Source organism: Cupressus sempervirens, chromosome 3, assembly GCF_028749045.1.
Source record: "Cupressus sempervirens isolate cs-2001-9-10 chromosome 3, ASM2874904v1, whole genome shotgun sequence".
NCBI classification, from domain to species: Eukaryota; Viridiplantae; Streptophyta; class Pinopsida; order Cupressales; family Cupressaceae; genus Cupressus; species Cupressus sempervirens.
Window position 1 is genome coordinate 47019485 of NC_143120.1, and position 18963 is coordinate 47038447.

The 18963-nt window shown below is 34.6% G+C and overlaps 1 protein-coding gene across 2 annotated transcripts in view; it reads right to left on the reverse strand.

Moving 5' to 3' along the window:
* Positions 1 to 18963, reverse strand: part of LOC149564728 (MADS-box transcription factor 50-like) — a 328681-nt gene that overhangs the window by 33117 nt on the left and 276601 nt on the right. The window contains exons 2-3 of one of the 2 annotated variants that reach the window (XM_089818286.1): positions 6192 to 6227; positions 5689 to 6106 (exon numbers count right to left, since the gene is read on the reverse strand). The exons of the other annotated variant lie outside the window; for it this stretch is intronic. Coding sequence (XP_089674412.1) covers positions 6061 to 6106; positions 6192 to 6227 — 82 coding nt within the window. The 3' untranslated portion in view covers positions 5689 to 6060. Of the gene's footprint in view, positions 1 to 5688; positions 6107 to 6191; positions 6228 to 18963 lie in introns of those variants that run through there. 2 annotated transcript variants of the gene reach the window in all.

An 18963-nucleotide genomic window follows, 5' to 3' on the forward strand; every position in this document is an offset into this window, starting at 1 on the left:
CTATATTAATTAAAATAATAAATAATTGCTTTCAAAGGTGTCTGCATTAAATAATACAATGGGAAAATAAAATAGAAGAGTTTATTTAATTAAAAAGTGAGTTAAATGTGCATTAAAAGATTAACTAAATAAAATGATTATATTTTAAGGCTTGTAGAGATAGAAACCCTAAAGGGAGTTAGGGCTCTATATTAGAGGTTTTCCAGTTCATTGTTTTACACAAAGGTTTTAGGGAGCAAATTTTTGAGAACTTGAGCAAAATAATTTTGGAAGCTTGGAAGGATTTTGGATTAGCAAAGGCTGTTAGCATCAATGTAAGGTAGGGTTTGAAACCCGTAATAATATATTTCATTTGAAAAGATGTATATTCTTTGTCTTCTCGGTGATTGTCATTTTATTTTATTAGCTTGGATCTATGCAAACAAAATGAAATTTTCATGTCTTAACTGAAGGAATTGAAAAACCATGTTCATTATCAAACTTTATTTGATTTTTTATAGAAGAAAAATTTAGCGAGAAAATGAATCAGATGGGCTAGGGTTTGATGAAAAAATTGAATAGATTAAATCTACAATTTGTTTATGTCCCTCTCTTTTTGTTATAAAAAAAATATTATTGTGACTAGAAAAATTCGTCCACCAAGCCTGTACCTACAAACATTTAAAAAATATAATTAAATTTTTTTAATAATTTTTCTTACTAAAAAAAATTAATTAAAAAAAATATTTAATAGGGAGGGGTTTTACCCCCTATGTGGTTGTCCAAAGAACAACGTATGACTGTCTTAGAGTAGCACACAAATGCCTTTGACAACGTGTGTCTTCCTAGGGTACTACACGACTACCTTTGGCAGCGTGCCCTTTGGTGTGTGGGCCCCACCCCTATTTGGGGCTTATTAATTTTTTCTAAAAATATATTTTATTTAAATTTTTAATAAATTAAATTTTGTTTATTAAAATGTTAACATTTATAAATATATTTAATATTATATTAAATTAAGTTTTTATTAAATTAAGGTATTCTATTAATGAAGTTTATTTAATTTAAAAATAACTAATTTATAATTTATTTCATGTTTCATTTTAAAATTAGTGATAATGAACGAGGTTATTATGCTTATAATTAGTTAATAAGGAATATTAATAAAATTATAAATATATCATTAGAATTATTGGATTTATAATTTTAATAATGTTTCTCAAATAGTTTTTAAATATGTAATTTGGAGACAATATTTACCCTTGAAAACATATAGAAGCATAATGTTTTAAATGTCCATGGTCAAACAAGAGTTTTGAAAACGAACAAGTCTAATCATTTGCTTGGAGACCTATGCTTTTCTTTGTGGTTTCGTTTGAAGTTTTATGTTTTTCTTTTCTTGATGGTTTTCCTATAAGTTGTTTAGTTGGCCAACTAGGACATACACTAGAGGCTTTTATGATTTCTTTTATAACATTTATCTGACCGGATGTCATGATTTGTCTTGTGATTTAAATTTAAATTGCATTTATGAAATTTATTTTGTGGAGAATTTATGTTTACTTGCGTCAAGAGAACTAACTTATCTTCAAGTTTCCTATTAAGGAACTGAGTTTGATCATTATGGGTGTTGTGGTATGGGACACAAATGTGGTTTATGTGCTTAAGAGAGGTTATCTAGGTATATGTCTTTGGGAGTGGCTTGCAATAGGGGTATGGGGCCCAAAGTGATCAGCACCAGAGTAACCAATTATATGTTGTGTAACAAGTGATAACATAGTAATTAAAATATCTTGCCTAGCCCTTTCCTCGAGATACACTAAAAAAGATAAGCTAGAGATTTTCCCTTGCCCATTCCTTGAGTTCTTGCATAGGCTAAGGATGGGATTAGATCAATACCTAGTGAGAGGTATAATAGATTTTTCCTCATCTTCATGAGAGGGTATTTTGGTTCTGCATGTGTCACATTAAGGGTCTAGGGTTCAAAGTGACTAGACAGGGGTAATTGAACGCTTGAGGGTCTAGGGTCTAATGAGAGACTAGTCCAAGGTAACTCAAGTAATTTGACCATGTGATGTCACTCCCTAGAATGTAGCCTGGGTCTCCTCCTACGATTTTTTATTTTCCTCTAATGGTATTTTTATTGGTGATGATTTTCTATCATTGATAGTAGTTGGTGTTCTGTTTGGTTATTGATTCTTTTTACTCATAGTGGATATGCTTTATTGACTTTATCTCTTGGTACTTGATTTATACTTGGTATATAGATTTTAACTTTGGTATGTGCCATTGGTATTGGAATGAGTGTTTTTTTAGGTTTTGGTTATCTTTTCTTTATCAGTCTAGTTTGTTGACCTTGAGGTAGATTTGGCTTTCAGGATTCCTTGCCTATGATTATTCTATGATTTGATTATTTGTATGTAGATCGTTCATTGTCATCCCTACACAGTTGGATTGAGAGCCTGACTAGTTGACCACATGGTTGGGGTAGTGATTTCTTACCATTTGGGTCCCCCTCAATTTGACAAATGTTGGATGTTTGTTGATGGAGTTATACCATTATCACTCATATTCTTATCTTGGAGACTTCTATTAAGTTGACATATAGATCTTAACATGTATGTTGTGTTTTGATGTACTTGTATCTATTCTCGCATACTCTATGACATGTGTAGTGGATGCTATTCATTTGATGTATTTCATTGTCATAGTTGAAATAATATTTTTTCTTATGAGATAATGTATCTATTATTTCTTTATGATAAGGCACATTGTACTTGAGATTTAAACTAATTAATATAAACTTCTTAAATATGACTCAATGTGAAGAAACCCTTGTGGAATGAAATTTGTAATGTATTTGCATAACTATAATTGATGCACGTATGTGTATATTGCTTCCACATTGTTAATTTGATATTGTTTAAACTTTAAAAATAATAATTCAGTAAACATTATAACATGTTAAGTTTATTTCTCTTGGGTTCCCGAGCGAGGTGTTACACATTCATAAAGGATACTTTGAATCCCTTAAATTCTGTTGTTTTTAGCTTACTTCTTGTTACTATGCCTTCTAATGAACTCATGTGTAGCTCCTAAATTTACTTAGACAATTTTTATTTTTCCTGTGCATTTCCCCTTTATTCAAAAGGTTTTATTCTCCTTCTCTTGTGTAATAACAACTATTACCCCATGCTCTTGCTCTATGTTCTCGTGTCTTAACAACTCTTGCTTTACACATTTCATTCATTTACTTCATTCTCAAGTTCCAATAAAAAATACTCCTATTATATCATTGAACTATTCTATTTATGTTTTTACTTTATAAAAGTGCATAACATAGGTTTTTGCTTTTACACAATCAAGTCTGTTAACATAGTAGCCTTGACTGAACACAATAAATTAAGTCAAAGCCTCATGAATGAGAATGTTTCTAATATGCCTTGATGAAAATATGAAGAATGTGAATTATAAATGGAAGATCTCCTCCTTGGAAGTCAAACTCAACTACCACCTTTAAGGAAGAAGCTTGATGCAAGAAGGAAAGTCTGGATCTTGAAGAGTACTTGATTATGCCTTGAAAATGCTTTCCTAATATCTCATCTATAACGATGAGCTCAACCTTGATTACTTCATATGTCGACGGATGAAAATGAAATGCCCAAGGTCCCATACATACTAGTTTTTGGGAGTGGAAATAAAGAAAATTGACCAAGGCATGAAATAACATATTTTAAACACCCAAGACAATATAGGCCATGAGACCAAAATTCCTCTAGGTATAGGTTGCTCTATACTTGAGGTTATCCCACGAAAGTTGATCTCAAGGTCTTGAGGAAAGTGCAAAAATAAACAGGAAATGTTGGAAGTGCTAGAAGATATGGCCAAAAAGGTGATGAAATACCACCTATGATTGCTATGCATGAAATAAGAGATTACCTAGAAATTTGAGGAAGACGAGAAAGTGCCTAAAATCATACCAAGAAGGGATAAATTGTCTCAAAATTAAGTGCTTCCTTATTAAGATGGTATAGATGCCCAATAATTTTAAGCAATAGTTTATTATCCATCTCTTACAAATCTACCATAATTTAAGGCTTTTTTTGTTATGTGGGTCCTCTAAAAGGTTTGTATAATGATTTTCACAAAAGGTTGCCCCAATTACCAATTTAACTAAAAGAGGTGCATTTATTTTGTCTACTACAATGCACCAATATTTTGAATAAGTTCAAACAAATAAATGAGTACATGCCCTATTTTGGGTATTCCTAATTTTCCCAAACCCTTTCTAGATTCAATGTGATACTTTATGTTAAGGTATAAGCCCCCAAACATTTTTTTGTTGCCTTTGATGACTTTAACCTAACCAATTTGGAATTTAATTTTCAAACATTCATGTTGCCATCAGATTTTAAAATGAATTTAAAAAATACTCAAGGTTTTGATAGTTTTTAACTTAGGGTTGTTAATAGTTTTTACAAGAATTTAACCTTGACAAGGTAAGGCCTGAAAAAACTACCAACTTTACGTTAAAAACTATCACAACCTTAAGTATTTTCTAAATTCATTTAAAAATTTGACCGCAACATGAATATTTGCAAATTAAAGTCCAAATTGATCACATTAGAGTCATCAAACTTGGCAACAAAATAATTTACATTAGCATGTAAAAAAATCAAAAAAATGTTTGTAAGATGATCAATTCAAAGATTTCTCTCAAATCAGCTACAAGTGAGATTCCATGTGAGGACTTGAAGAAGTTTAACCCATATGCTATGACATAAATAGTACTCTTATAATTAAGAACCATTAATAGATAACCCACTTCAATAATGCTTGGTTGGTTTATACTTGAGGTTAAATCTAAATACAATACCTCTATTTCAAAATCATGTCAGATCTAAAATGTAGGACATATATCCAATATCTTTAGAGAAATTTGTTCTAAGAAAAAATATTAAATTGAAAGGATTAGAAGAAATAGTAAATTCAAATCAAAGTAGCCCAAGACATTGGGATTAGGAACTCTAAAAAGTGTATTACTGAATTCCAAATAAGATATAAAAAATAAGCACACCAATAAAGCAAGTGCCACTTAGTGGCTAGTACATGCCTTTATAATTAATTATAACTTTAGGTTATATAGTTAGTTATAATCTTAATTATATTGTATTATCTAATATATATTTATAATTAAGCTTATAATTCAACTGAAGATGGTTCTTTGAAAATATGATATTATTTACTATTTGAAATATTTCTAATTTAAGTAAAAACTAAATAGTCAATAAATTATTTGTGATTTAAAATGTTTATAATTTAATATAATAAAATTTAAAATAATTGAAACTATTTAAGACACCATATACTTCAAATAATATCAATATGTTGATTATTTAGCATTATCAGAAGATCAATTATAGAACAATCTTATATCACTCAAATAATAATCGAAAATTTGTACATATCTAGAGTTCAACCTCATAGCACCTTAAGTTATATAAAAACTGCATTGAACATAGCATGACCTCGGAATTGACTAAGAATTGCATACACATTATTCTGATTGAATTTTTTTCTTTAAAGTTGGAAAAGAAAAAGTAATCAACAGAAATATACTCTAAGGTTAGTTTGAAGCAGATCTTGTTGAATAACAGATTTATTCCTAATTTATTTTTTAAGATTGAAAAATATTTACAATAGAAAACATAACACAAATTAATTCTTTCATTCATTTCAGAAAAAGAATTGTACAATGAAGTCTTTTTCTGTCTTAACAAGTTCAAGGAAAAAAATCTTTATATAGAAATAATAACCTAGACATAGAACTAGATTTCATATTTCATGCATCATCCGATGTATTTGAAAAGCATTATTTATACCAAATTTTTAGAACTGACAATTAATCGTTAAAACCCAATATTTAAAACAAAACTAATATTGAGCATGGTGGTCAACGAAATCCAACATGCATTTACAAGGAACAACATAATGAATTTTGATTCTCTATGCATTTGATGCACTCTCGAAGTCTGCAAATAAAGTGAAGGGCGTAGACTCATGCGTCACTTCTGTCTCCTTCTATGACATTAATATCAATATCTCCTGATTTGTGGCTTCTACAAATCTGTGTCATTTTAAGAATTAGTCTGGTTTAAAATGATAACAGACATTATGATTAAAATTTGGATATGGATAGGAAACTCTCATACCTTTTTACAAATGTTGGCGTTCTCCGCTCCCAGTGACTTTTCTTGGATGACATTGATATTATCAAACCATTAGCAAGAATATCGAAATTATGTGATCGTTCAAGGAATTTAAAGCAGCTCCGCCTATGCATTTTGCGCTAATTCAAATGTAAAACATAAAAAAAAAAGATGCGAAGATAAAATCACTAATGTTAAAATATTGTTGTTCACGTTGGACAATTCGTTTTGAGATGTTAAGATAAATATGAATCCTTATGAAGCAAGATCACAAGTAAGAACACATTGTAACGTCAAAATTGTCGAGGCAGGCTAATATTGTGTAGGCTTAAAAGCATCCAAAGCAGGTTTTATTTTTAATTATCACGTCCTCAAGTAATCCCAAGCCAATGTTAGGTGAGATTACACCATGGAATTGCAGTTTTTGTTAAAAGGGTTCTAGTATATGCATATTTCTGTTTTTATTAGTTTTATGTTGGCCTATGTTGTTCTAGGTGAAAGTTATTTCTGATGTGGGCCTATAATAAAATTTAGTTGCTGAAAGACCCAATGAGGAAAGGAATTTTATAGTGATTGAAATGTTTTCAAGAGGATTGTCCGATCAATGTTGTTGTCTGCTGCACAGAATGCAACGATCAAAGTGAAAGGATTTAAATAGAGAAATAAAATTGATGCAATAAAGAAAAATACACGACACCAGATTTATCCTAGTTCACTATAATAGTGGCTACGTCCAAACTGCAGAGTATTAGATTAATATGTAAAAAAAGGTGATTACAAATGAGCAGGAGCAGCATATAAAAGGGCTCCAATAATATTACAAATGAAGAGTCTTTGGAAACCAAGAGACTCGCTTATTGGAAGGAAGAATGACATGACTGTTGACCTTCACAATATCAACAAACTCCCACCTGAAGGACAACCAATGCTGCAACTGATCACCCAATACCCTGCTCAAAGAATGATCTATCTTTTTTTCACAAGCCCAAGAGAAGTTCTACCACATTCGAACTTCTTTTTGGCAACAACCTTCGTGAATATATCAGCCGGATTGATCTTGGTATCAATCTTGACAACATTCAGCTTGCCCTCTTCGACTGCATGACGAACAAAGTGAGCATGTGCATCAATGTGCTTGGAGCGATGTTGTGATGAGTGATTATGTGCCATGAAGATCACACTACGACTGTCACAAAACAGATTATATTCACTTTGATGAACTTTCAAGTCACCAAGTAACCGCTGAAGCCAAATCATTTCCCTTGCACCTTCAGAAAGAGCTAAGTATTCAGCTTCAGCTGAAGAAAGAGCAATGCAATGTTGCAACTGTGAAGCCCAACTCTGATCGCAGCTCCAGCAAATGTGAAGGTGTAACTTGTCGTAGACTTTCGATTGTCCAAGTCTTCGGCAATATTAGAATCAGTGTAACCTTGTAGCTGAACTTTGTTTGCGCCAAAACATAAGACATAATCTGAAGTACCTTTTAGATACCTTAGTATCCATTTGACGACTTCCCAATGAGCTTTTTGTTAGCCATGTTATCATGGCTCTGCTTTGCCACCAATTCTGCAGTAGCATAGGGCTTGCCCATTTGATTAGGAACATGTTCAAAAACCATTGAACTTACTGTTGGTTGTGAACGTCTGTTGGTTGTAAACATAGAACTTTCATTGTCATAATTTCCCGAGTTGAATAGGGAATCTTCTGCCTTAGTATGCCATGTATCCTCTGAGGAAGAGACAGGGGCAAGAGCAAGAACTGATGTAGGAGAGAGATTATTGGTGGGATACAGCAACTACGTATTACTATGTTGAGAGTGAGTGCCATTACTCATCATATCAAATAAAGGAATGAATTCTCTGTTAGGAGTCTTGTCTTTAAAGTGAGGGAATACCTTTTCATTAAAGACGACATCTCTGCTCCTAATGATCTTCTTTTCAGTTAAACTCCAAAGCCTGAAGTCAAACTGATCCTCTCCATATGCAAGGCTCAAATTTAGGATCCATCTTGCTTCTTTTCTCTTTGGGCACATGTATGAAGGCTTGACAACCAAAAACTTTAAGATGAGAGTATGAAATTCTTCTACCTTGCCATTCCTCTTCCGGAATTCCGAAGTTCAACCTTGAAGGACTTCGATTAATGAGGTATACGGCTGTATTACATGCCTCAGCCCAGAATTCTTTTCCCAATCCTGCATTTGAAAGCATACACCGAGCTTTCTCCATTATTGTCCTGTTGAGTCTTTCCGCTGCCCCATTTTCTTGAGGGGTGTAGGGTACAACTTTCACCCTACGAATACCATTATCTGAACAATAATTGTCGAACTCTAGCGAACAAAACTCACCTCCATTATCCGTTTTTAAACATTTGATCTTATGGCCCCTTTGGTTTTCAACAAGAGCTTTGAAAACTTTAAACTTAGAAAAAACTTCAGATTTATTTGCCATCATATATATCCATATTTTCCTAGTACAGTCATCAAGGAAAGTAACAAAAAATTTTGAACCTCCTAAAGAGCTTACCTCAACCGGACCAAAGACATCCGAGTGTACAAGTTCCAATGGTTTTTCCTTGGTTATGTCCATCTTTCAAGAAGTTGACGCGCTTTTGCTTCCTGTAAAGGCAATGTTCACAAAATTCCAAATTTGCTGATTGGAGACCCGGTAATTGATCCCTTTTGAGCATTACCTCAAAGTTCTTTTTACTCATGTGGCTTAATCTTTGATGCTAAAGTGTTGCACCGCTGCCCATGACTGTCATAGCCGCCCCTATTTCACTAGGCTTCTCAAGAAGATAAAGATTGCCTACTTTGTTTCCCTTGGCAATTATTCTCGAACCCTTGGTAACTTTACAATTATCCGGATGTAAGGATGGATAATATCCTTGTGCAAAGAGCTGATTGACGGAAATCAAATTTCGCATTAATTTGGGAACATGGCGAACATCTTTCAACAACCATTGCCCTCCATCTTCCAGCTGTAACAAAATGTCACCTTTGCCAATTATTTCGCAAGATTTGTTGTCTCCAAGAAATACCTCTCCAAATTGACCTTCATGGTAGTTTGTGAAACAATCCATACATGAAGTAGCATGGAAAGAAGCTCCGAAATCTATCACCCAAGAATCTGATTTTGAGTCACTTGTAGAGAGAATTAAAGCGCTTTCATCTTTCTCATAGGCTGTATTTGCTTCCATGTTTCTCACATTTTCTTGTGCTTTCTTGTAAGCCCGACAATTTCTCTTTGTGTGGCCAGGCTTACCACAAAACCAGCATTCTCCATTCCTACCTCTTGACCTTAAACAGTTGGGTGACTTTGATCTTAGTTGATTGTAATTATTATTTCCTCTATGATGGCTTCTTTCTCTTTTCTCAGTGCTGACCATAGTGAGAGCATCACTGGATGAGGAGTCTTTGTTACTCTTTCTCATGTCTTCACTTAATAAAGTGGCAACAACTTCATCGTAGGCCAGCTTTGACTTCATAGAATTTGAAGTACTTACAACTGTAACTACGGGATCCCAACTGTTAGGTAAAGAACATAACAAGATGATGGCTTTGGATTCGTCATCTTGAGTCATACCAACCAAGCTTGCTTGACATAGTAGGGTATTCAAATCATTTATATGATTGGACATCGCAATCCCTTCCTTCATTTTTAGTTTGTAGAGTTTTTTCATAATGAAGATTTTGTTTGCAGCCGACGCCGTTTGATACATATTCTGAAGTTTGTCCCAAACTTCTTTCGTTGACTTCTCATTTGAGACATTGAACAAGATATTTTTCACTAGCGAGAGAAAAATGGATGCCATCGCCTTTTCATCCATCTTTTCCCAATCTTCATCAGTCGTTGTAGACGGTTTCTTAGACTTTCCTTCGATTGCGAGAGCCAAGTCTTGCTTAACCAGCAAGGAGTGCATCTACACTTTCCACAGGCTGTAATTCTTGCCTATAAATTTCTCTATTTTCAAATCCTCCATCTTTTCGGAAAATTCAACACCGATTTCCCAATCTGCACACCTTGTGCTCTGATAACAATTGAAAAGATTTAAATAGAGAAATAAAATTGACGCAATAAAGAAAAATACATGACACCAGATTTATCCTGGTTCACCACAATAGTGGCTACACCCAGACTGCAGAGTAATAGATTAATATGTAAAAAAAGGTGATTACTAATGAGCAGGAGCAACATATAAAAGGGCTCCAATAATATTACAAATGAAGAGTCTTTGGAAACCAAGAGACTCGCTTATTGGAAGGAAGAATGACGTGACTATTGGCCTTCACAATATCAACACAAAGTCAGCCCGAAATGAATGTCACGAGATCTTAAAAATTTGTTGTTAAGAGAAAAATTGTGAAGCTATTCAAAGATCAAAAATTTCTTGTTTGAGAAAGAGGTTATAGATAGCAGTTCTTTGAATAAAAAATGATCACGGCATTTCATGATAACCATTAACCGAGGAGGAAACAGTCAAATGTACAGATCATCATGCTTTTTGTATTTCCAGTCCTATCAACTTCGAGTGAGTAAACCGGAAAAGTTTCGAGATTGATTTGGTGTTTGTTGACAGACTTTTTTTCTTAGAAGTTTGCAATTAAAGACGGAAGTCACCCTAGAAAAACGAAAGCTACTGCAGATCGTAGAAATTTTAGACTCGAAAATCTCGGAACTACAACAAACTGTTCTGATATCGATAAAAAACTAAATTTCTAAAATAGGATAAAATATAATGGCATAAACACACAGAACTTAAAAACATTCTTACAAATAAAACTCAACCAACAAAAATTGGAGACATGTCATGTTCTTTGTATTCGAATTTGGAAATAAACAAATACAAAATAAACAAACTATACACTTAGAATTTTTTTTTACTCGAAACACTGACTACAAACAAAATTTGCACCTAAAACACCTGGAGCTGCAAAGAACTCTTACAACACTGAGGCTATATTAATCACTAGCAGTACTGACTACAAACAAAATATGCAACTAAAACACTGCAAAGAACTCTTACAATCTACTCACTAGGAGCTGGAGCAATCACTGTTTAACAAATAAAATTCACAGCTGCTCCTGCATTGTTTTTTGAATCAGACAAAGCACAAAACCATTCTTTTTATTGTTGCATACACAATAATAATAGAAACCCATTCTTTCTTTTTGTCTTGGCTGCCCACAAAATTTTTCCCTCACAAATTTAATTTTGAACTCAGCTACCAGCATTAGTTAATTTGACTATTAGTGCTGCACTTACTCTGCAATGGGACGAGCCAACTTGAGATGGAAATTTCAATATTTGAACATTCGTCTAGGCTGCATTTACTCACCATTGATAGCTCCAAACAGGTAGGTGGAGAAATAGGCTCAGGGTCAAAACAATTTTGAATTCACAATTCTAACCTCCTCTCTTTGACCTTAGTTTATAAACACGATCAAAGTTGATCCATATTAACTAAGCCTAGACTTCTCCTTGAGCGTTCAAAAGTTGGAAAAAATGTTTGCTAGTCCATTTTAATTTCAGCATTGTCAATTTAAAATTAATACATAATTTCAATATGCTTGCTTCTTCAATCAAGTACAAGATTTTTCCGTCAATGCTAATGAAGAAATACTGTCACAGAATATTGTCATTTCATTCTTTTTTTTCTTCTTTCAAATTTGTCAAGATTCTTCTCAGACAAATAACTTGACACACTGCTATATTTGATGGTACATACTCAGCGACTTTTGTAGATAGAGCAGTAACGGATTTCTTTTTAGAAGTCTATGAGATTACACACAAACCTGTATGCAACATATATCTAGAAAAGTTCTTCCTATCATTTGAACTTCCTCCCTAATCACTATATATGCGACCAATCAGTCCAAACTAATTTGTTGCAGTATACCGAATTTCGTATCATTTAGTACTATTCACATACCTCAGAATAGTCTTGCTTTCCAAAGGGAGTCCTTTGGAATCTCCATATATCTGAAAATCAGATTTAATGCGTGCATTATATCTGACCTAATTGTTAAATACATCAAACTTCCAACCAAACTTTTTTACAAGTTTAGATTCACATTACTGCTGCAATCTTACTTGCTCAACTTAAAACTTATGACTAATGGTGTTGGGGCAAGCTCATTGTTCTGCATTCTAAATCCTTTAAGTCTCAAATAATCAGATTTAGTACATGCATTATATGAAGCCTAATTATTGTTAAATACATCAAAATTCTAACCAAACTTTTATACAAGGTTGGATTCACATTGTTGCTACAATTTATCTCGGTCAACTTAAGACCGATGACTGTTGTCGTTGGGTCAGGCATACTCTTGGTTTTACTTCTATGCCTATTTTCTTCAAGAAACCTGACATTTTAAACTTATCTTTCACTACCTCTTAAAATCAACAACAAAAAAATCATCGTACCCAGTTGAAAACTAAATCATCTCATACAAGGTAACAAATAAAATTTTGCCATTAGTTGTCTTATGTAAATAGTCGTCTCACTATCACTTTTGTAAAAGCCATTGCTCATCAAATTGAATCAATTCTTCAATTGTATCATGCTCGTGGAGTTTGTTTCAGACCATAAAGAATCTTTTTCAGCCTATACATCTTATCTTTTTCACACATAACTTGATAACCACGTGAATGTTGCACATATATCTCTTGTTTTAACATCCCATCCATGAAGGCGAACTTTAGCGAACTTTACATTGCTATGACAAAACACATGTTTCCATCCTTACCATAGGGGTATACATCTCTGATGGAAGTTTGTCATTGATGTCAAATATAATCAGGGAGATTAATAGAAATATTGTCGTTGATGTCAAATTGGTAAAAGATTTGAAGCATTCAAAGAGATGGAAGTTATGAAGAGTTCAGATGTAAAGATATATAATACATCGACCATGATTATATACATACACTTCAGCAGATGAAAAGCAATAGAGATAAGAAGAACAAACGGTTGTGACTTCCAGAGCTATCACGTTATACAGATCAAAACATTTACAGAATTCAGTACATATACAGAGATCTTCAGTATGAGATTGTCAGAAGTTATATTTGGCTGTTCACAAGATACGAAGAACAAGTGTATATCATTGAGTGAAAACATAAGGATAATTTTTGAAGGATATAATGACAGATGTGAGTTATTGAAGGTAACATGGCTGTAACATGAAGCAGTAAACTAATTGTTAAATATTCAAGAGATTTCTCTCGATAAACAGATAAAGACGGCAATAAGTGTGAAAAGATGAACATTGGTAAATTAGAAAGGTTCGATAAAAATGTGTGCAGCCTTGAATCAATGTGCCACTAAGATAAAAACAAACAAAGCCACGTCACACAAAGTTACCATCGTGTAAAGAAAAAACAGCGAAAGATGTGTGAAGGTGTTTTCAGGCAATTTTTTTATATTAAATTAAATGTTGATGTCTACGGCAGCAGTCAATTCAAAAGTAAAACAGAGCCATCATGAATGTTCAGTCAGCAAATGTAAACAACCAAAGGAAGCCATGTTGAAGACAAAGATTCAACAAATGTAAAGATTAGAGCAAGTTAGACTTGATATCAGTTATCTAATTATTAAAATATTTATCAAGCTTATTAATCCGTAATCATGTGAACAATATAATTAGAGACCATAAGAAGATATACATACATAATAATACTAGCTATGTTAACTACGGAAACCCTTGATCAGAGGAAAAACTTGGTGGGGATGATACCCACAAAATAATGTACTAATATAAAAGTCCCTTGTAAGATGATGGACTCTATTAGGAGCCAATGAAATACATTCAGTACATATCAGTCCCTATTAGGAGAGTCCAACTTTGTCAGGAGTTGTGTCAACCTTGTTAAGAGTTGTAGAAGGCAGATTGATCCACTGTCCAAATAGCTTCATGGGCAAGATTGCTGAACTCATTGTTCAACTGGTCTCTGCAATATTCCTTGTAGAATAATAGAAATGAAATAATCTCATCTCCTTCTTTGTCCTCTTGAGTGGACCAAACCTCTTTTGATCTCGATACCAAATCACCAACTTCGCATCCAATAATCTCTTGGATCACTTATTCGCATTTACGAAATACTCAGCTCTTTCTCGTTTGATATATATATCATGTCCTCAAAATAATTCCTTGAGTTGATCTTGAGTCTTTCCCAATTAATTATAACAGGACCTCATTAACATATTACAAAATATTACATGTTTTCGCAATTACAAGTCATTGTTGGCTCACAGTCTTTTACAATTTCTCACGCACGCAACGACTGACCTTGCGTACTTCCTGACATTATCATCAAATTATCTTCTATCACTGTCTAACTTAGCTCATCACAGTTCTATCCCGCTTAAGAGATACAAATCAATCATTTGAAATCACTTCTTAGGTACTTTGTCTGCTTACTGTCTTCTGTAGTTCATGAATAACTTTCGCATGTCTTTGACTCTCTGTACGTGCACTTGTCAACTTCATCAGAACACAATGTAGAATACATCCTTAATTGCGCTTTCTCATCATCAATACATAGATCGTACGACCTCATTCTCTATTTGCTACTCTACTATTCTTCACAAAAACAATACTATGTTGTCATCAATGACAAACATAGTCATGAATGCAACATGTCAATCATGTACGTACTCTCCCCAAAGGAATGCCATCAACATTCATGCTAATAGGAGTTTCTAAGAGCTCTTAGAATCTATTTAACAAGAGTTGGAGTAATCATTGCCCAACTAATAAAAGACATAGTTGTTCTTGCAATATTTTTTGAACCATAGAAAGCACAAAGGCACTCATGTTGCTGCTGCACACATTAACTATGAAAATACAATATTTCTTCTTCTTTTTTCACTAACATACAGGAAAAAAATATAATACAAGAAGAGATACAAAAGGGAGAACTCAACAAAGAGCACTATCCTAATCAACAAGGTCATCAAATTTACGAGATAATTCGAGAGGTAATTGCCCCCTATCTGTAACCTTCCAATCCTTCATGTGATCAGAAGCTCATTTAGCCAAGCAATCCGCAACTCCATTCCACTCTTGAGGGATATAAGTAAAACAAACCAACTTCATAGTTCTACAAAAGAGAAGAGTTTGATTAACAACTGAAAGTAGGGGCCAACTAACATCCTCAAGCGCTTGTGAAGTAAGCAAGTTCACAACAACTTGGGAGTCGGACTTAGATAATCCTACGCCATCCCCTCAAACAACATTGTTCCACAGCATGTAAGATGGCCAACACCTCCATAAGATTGTTAGTATGACAACCCTTTTGCACTGAGAAAAGAAATAATAAGGGGTCTTATAATGAACCATCTTATCCCATCTAGTAGCAAGAAAAGAATTATGGAGAGTTAGAAGATGAGGGTACATAGACAAGATAGGAGAGTTGTCATTCCATGCATTGGACCAAAACAAAGCCTTAGAGCCTCCTTTACATATCCATAAAAGGCTCCTCTTAACTAATTGAGCACCATCCTTAAGAGTCTACCATACCATAGAGCCATGACCTTCCAAAGGAAGTGAGGAAATAGAATGCAGATCAACACCACTGAAATACTTATGAATGATTGTATGGGGCCCAAAGTTGATTTTGACCAAAGCACCATCGCCAATAAAATTTATCAGCCAAAGCTTGGCTACTTAAGATAGCAAAGGACAAACCAAGCCCACCCTCCTTCTTAGGGCCTACAAATAGCCTCCTAGCTGATTAAATTCCATTTAGAATTACACAAATTGTCACTACAAAGAAATTGTCGAGAAAGAGCATGAAACACCTTGAGAAAGTAAACATGAGCAACCTGAACCATTCTCCTATAAATAGGAAGAGCCTCAATGGCAAAGTGAAAAAAGGTAACCCGAGCAGTAGTAGATAACCATGTATGAGTCCAACTATTTACCTTCTCTTGTAGCTTGTCAAGCAAATTCTACTAGAAAAGTCATGGCTCCCTAGAAACAACAATAGGAGAGCCGAGATAAGTCAAAGGGAGTGGCCCGATCTGAAACCACATGATATTAGAAGTCATGCTTTGAATAGGTTTAGGGGCATTAAAAAAAATATAGAGGACTTATATTCATTAAATTTCTGGCCTAATGCTGCCAAAAAGATGTCAAGAGTATGCCAAATAGCCTTAGCTTCCTAGACCTGGGCAATACCCACAAGAGAAATGTCATCAACAAATTGAAGGTGAGAAAAAGAAGGTAACCCATTATCCTAATGCCAATCATGAATAGAGTTCTGAGAAACCTGATACTATATTCTATATTGTAGCTGACAAGTAGAATAGTATCCGAAGGGCGCGTGACGGTTGAGTTACCCCTTCGGGAAGGTATATGTACACCGTCTAGAATGAACTTTGGAAGAATGAACATCATGGGAATAATTGTAATGTGCATATTGCATATATGAATAAAGTATTTGTTCTGTGTTATATCCTGTTATACTACATGCGATAAGTATCCTTTTACCCTATACGATAAATATTTGGCACCGTTGCTAGTCGAATCTGGAATGAAGGAAGTGTGATGAAGATTAATGCCTAATTTTCTTAATAAAGATAAGAATAAGGTAAAAGATAAGGATAAAATATGCACAGCACAAGAAGTTTTAATTCTAGCACAACAAGCGGAGCATAGATAGAAGCTTCAGCAGATTGCCGGCGGACATTGAAGGGGTGAAGGGGCACAGGCACAAGGAGTGCATTCACTTAGTAGATTGAGGAGTGCCGAGGAATTGCTAGAATAAACTCGACAAGATTAAATTTGGTGGAAGAGACAAGGGAGGAGTTCCTTAACTTGTATACACCGAGGGTAGAGCATTCAAACGGAACGGAAGTAACTCGCACAGCTTGAAGTGTTGAAGGAGCACGAGCATGGAGTGAACTCTTCATTCTTGATACACCTAATGAATGGATACAAGCAGAGAATCAAACAACTTCTCTTGAGGAAGATCTTTTCTCACTAGATAACACAGTTGTTAGAAGTAGGACGATTGCCCGAAGCAACATGGTTGTGCAGAACAGCACGGGTGTGCAGAACAACGAGGGTGCTCAGAATAATGTGGGTGTGTAGAAAAGCATGGGTACACAAGTACCACAGAATGAAAAAGAAAGCAACAATGGCAAGACCAAAGGAGAAATTGCCGAAGTTTAATGGTGATGGAATGGCAAATCCGATTAGACACTGCAAGACGTGTGAAACAATATGGATGGCGAATGGTGTCATGGACGAGGATGATTGGGTCTGGCAGTTTCCAGAAACCTTGCGGGGTGTGACAATTGATTGGTTTGCAGATTGACTACATGGGTACAAGTTAAAAAGAAGTTCATAGCATAGTATCGACTGCTATAGGACGATAATGAAATTGTAGCAGAAATATACAACACAGCAAGGAAAGAATGAAACAATCCATGTCTATGCAAGATGATTGAAATAGTTGGTGGGGAAGATGGAGAGCCAACTGGTTGATGGATTGAAAAAACGATGGTTTGTGGAGGGGCTATGGCCAATTTTGAAGAAGAAAATGAAGATTGTGCCTCTAGCACCGTACATAGATGCATATAATAAGCCAATGGATTTGGAAACCGAACAGAAAACAAGTAACAAGAAGAAACACAAATCGTCAAATTTAGACAATTCATCATCCAAAAGTAGCAATAGTGATGAAGAATCAAGCAAGAAAGTTCGAGCGTTACAGAAGGATATGCTACAGATGATGAACGAATTAAAAATTTTGAAAAAGAATTTGGACTCGATGAAGGGAGAATTGTGGTCTACAAACTATAAAGAGGAAGGCCACACAAAGGGTTCATGCCTGAAGAAACAATTCTGTGATATCTGCTAGGTTGCGAGACATTCCATAAAAGAGTGCCCGTTTAATATGAAGTCAAAAGGACAACGACAAGTATTACTGACACAGGAAGTGTCCACCAGATCAAACACAAACAACAATGCAACTTCAGAAGGTCAATAATTGGTGCCAAAGGGGTGGAAATAATAATAATGGAGGCCAGAGTCGAATTCAATACGACGCAAGTGGACGACCAATGATATAATGTCGTGCGTGCAATCTCTGGGGGCACTTTGCTAGAGATTGTGCCATGAAGGAGACACTGCGACTCTTATGCAGATGGTGTGGTCTAGGAGATCACAATGATTCAAAATGCCCAAAGCAGGGGTAAATTTGCTAAGTATCAAAGCATGTGATGAGAAGGTACTAATCATCACATGTGAGAAAAGAAGGCAAAATACTTTGATGCAGAAGAAGAAAAGGAGAGGTTACAACAAGCATGAATAGAGTTGGAAAGACAGATGAAAATAGGAAAGTTGTAAGTAAAAGACACTGTTGATACCTCGAAAAGTAACTTGGCTGAACAAAACATGATAAGGTAGGTAATGAAACATAAGTTCCGATAAATTTAAATGACCTTCCAATATCCTAGTTATGGACGATGATTCTGAATATGACACCACTTACAAAAGTAATGGAAGAAATAGGAAAGAACGGTAGTGGAACGACTGCAGCAGACCCAATGTTCCTGACACTCATGACGGGAAGGCATCCGACAATAGTCAAGACGGGCATTTTGAGAACTGTACTGACAGACACAATTGTGGACAGAGGGTCAAGTGTGAATGTGTTACCAGAAGATATATGGAAAAAGTTAGGACAACCTACGCTGTGGCCACCTACATTTCAGTTGCTCATGGTAGATCATCACAGAATCAAACCGTTGAGAAACTTGATGGCA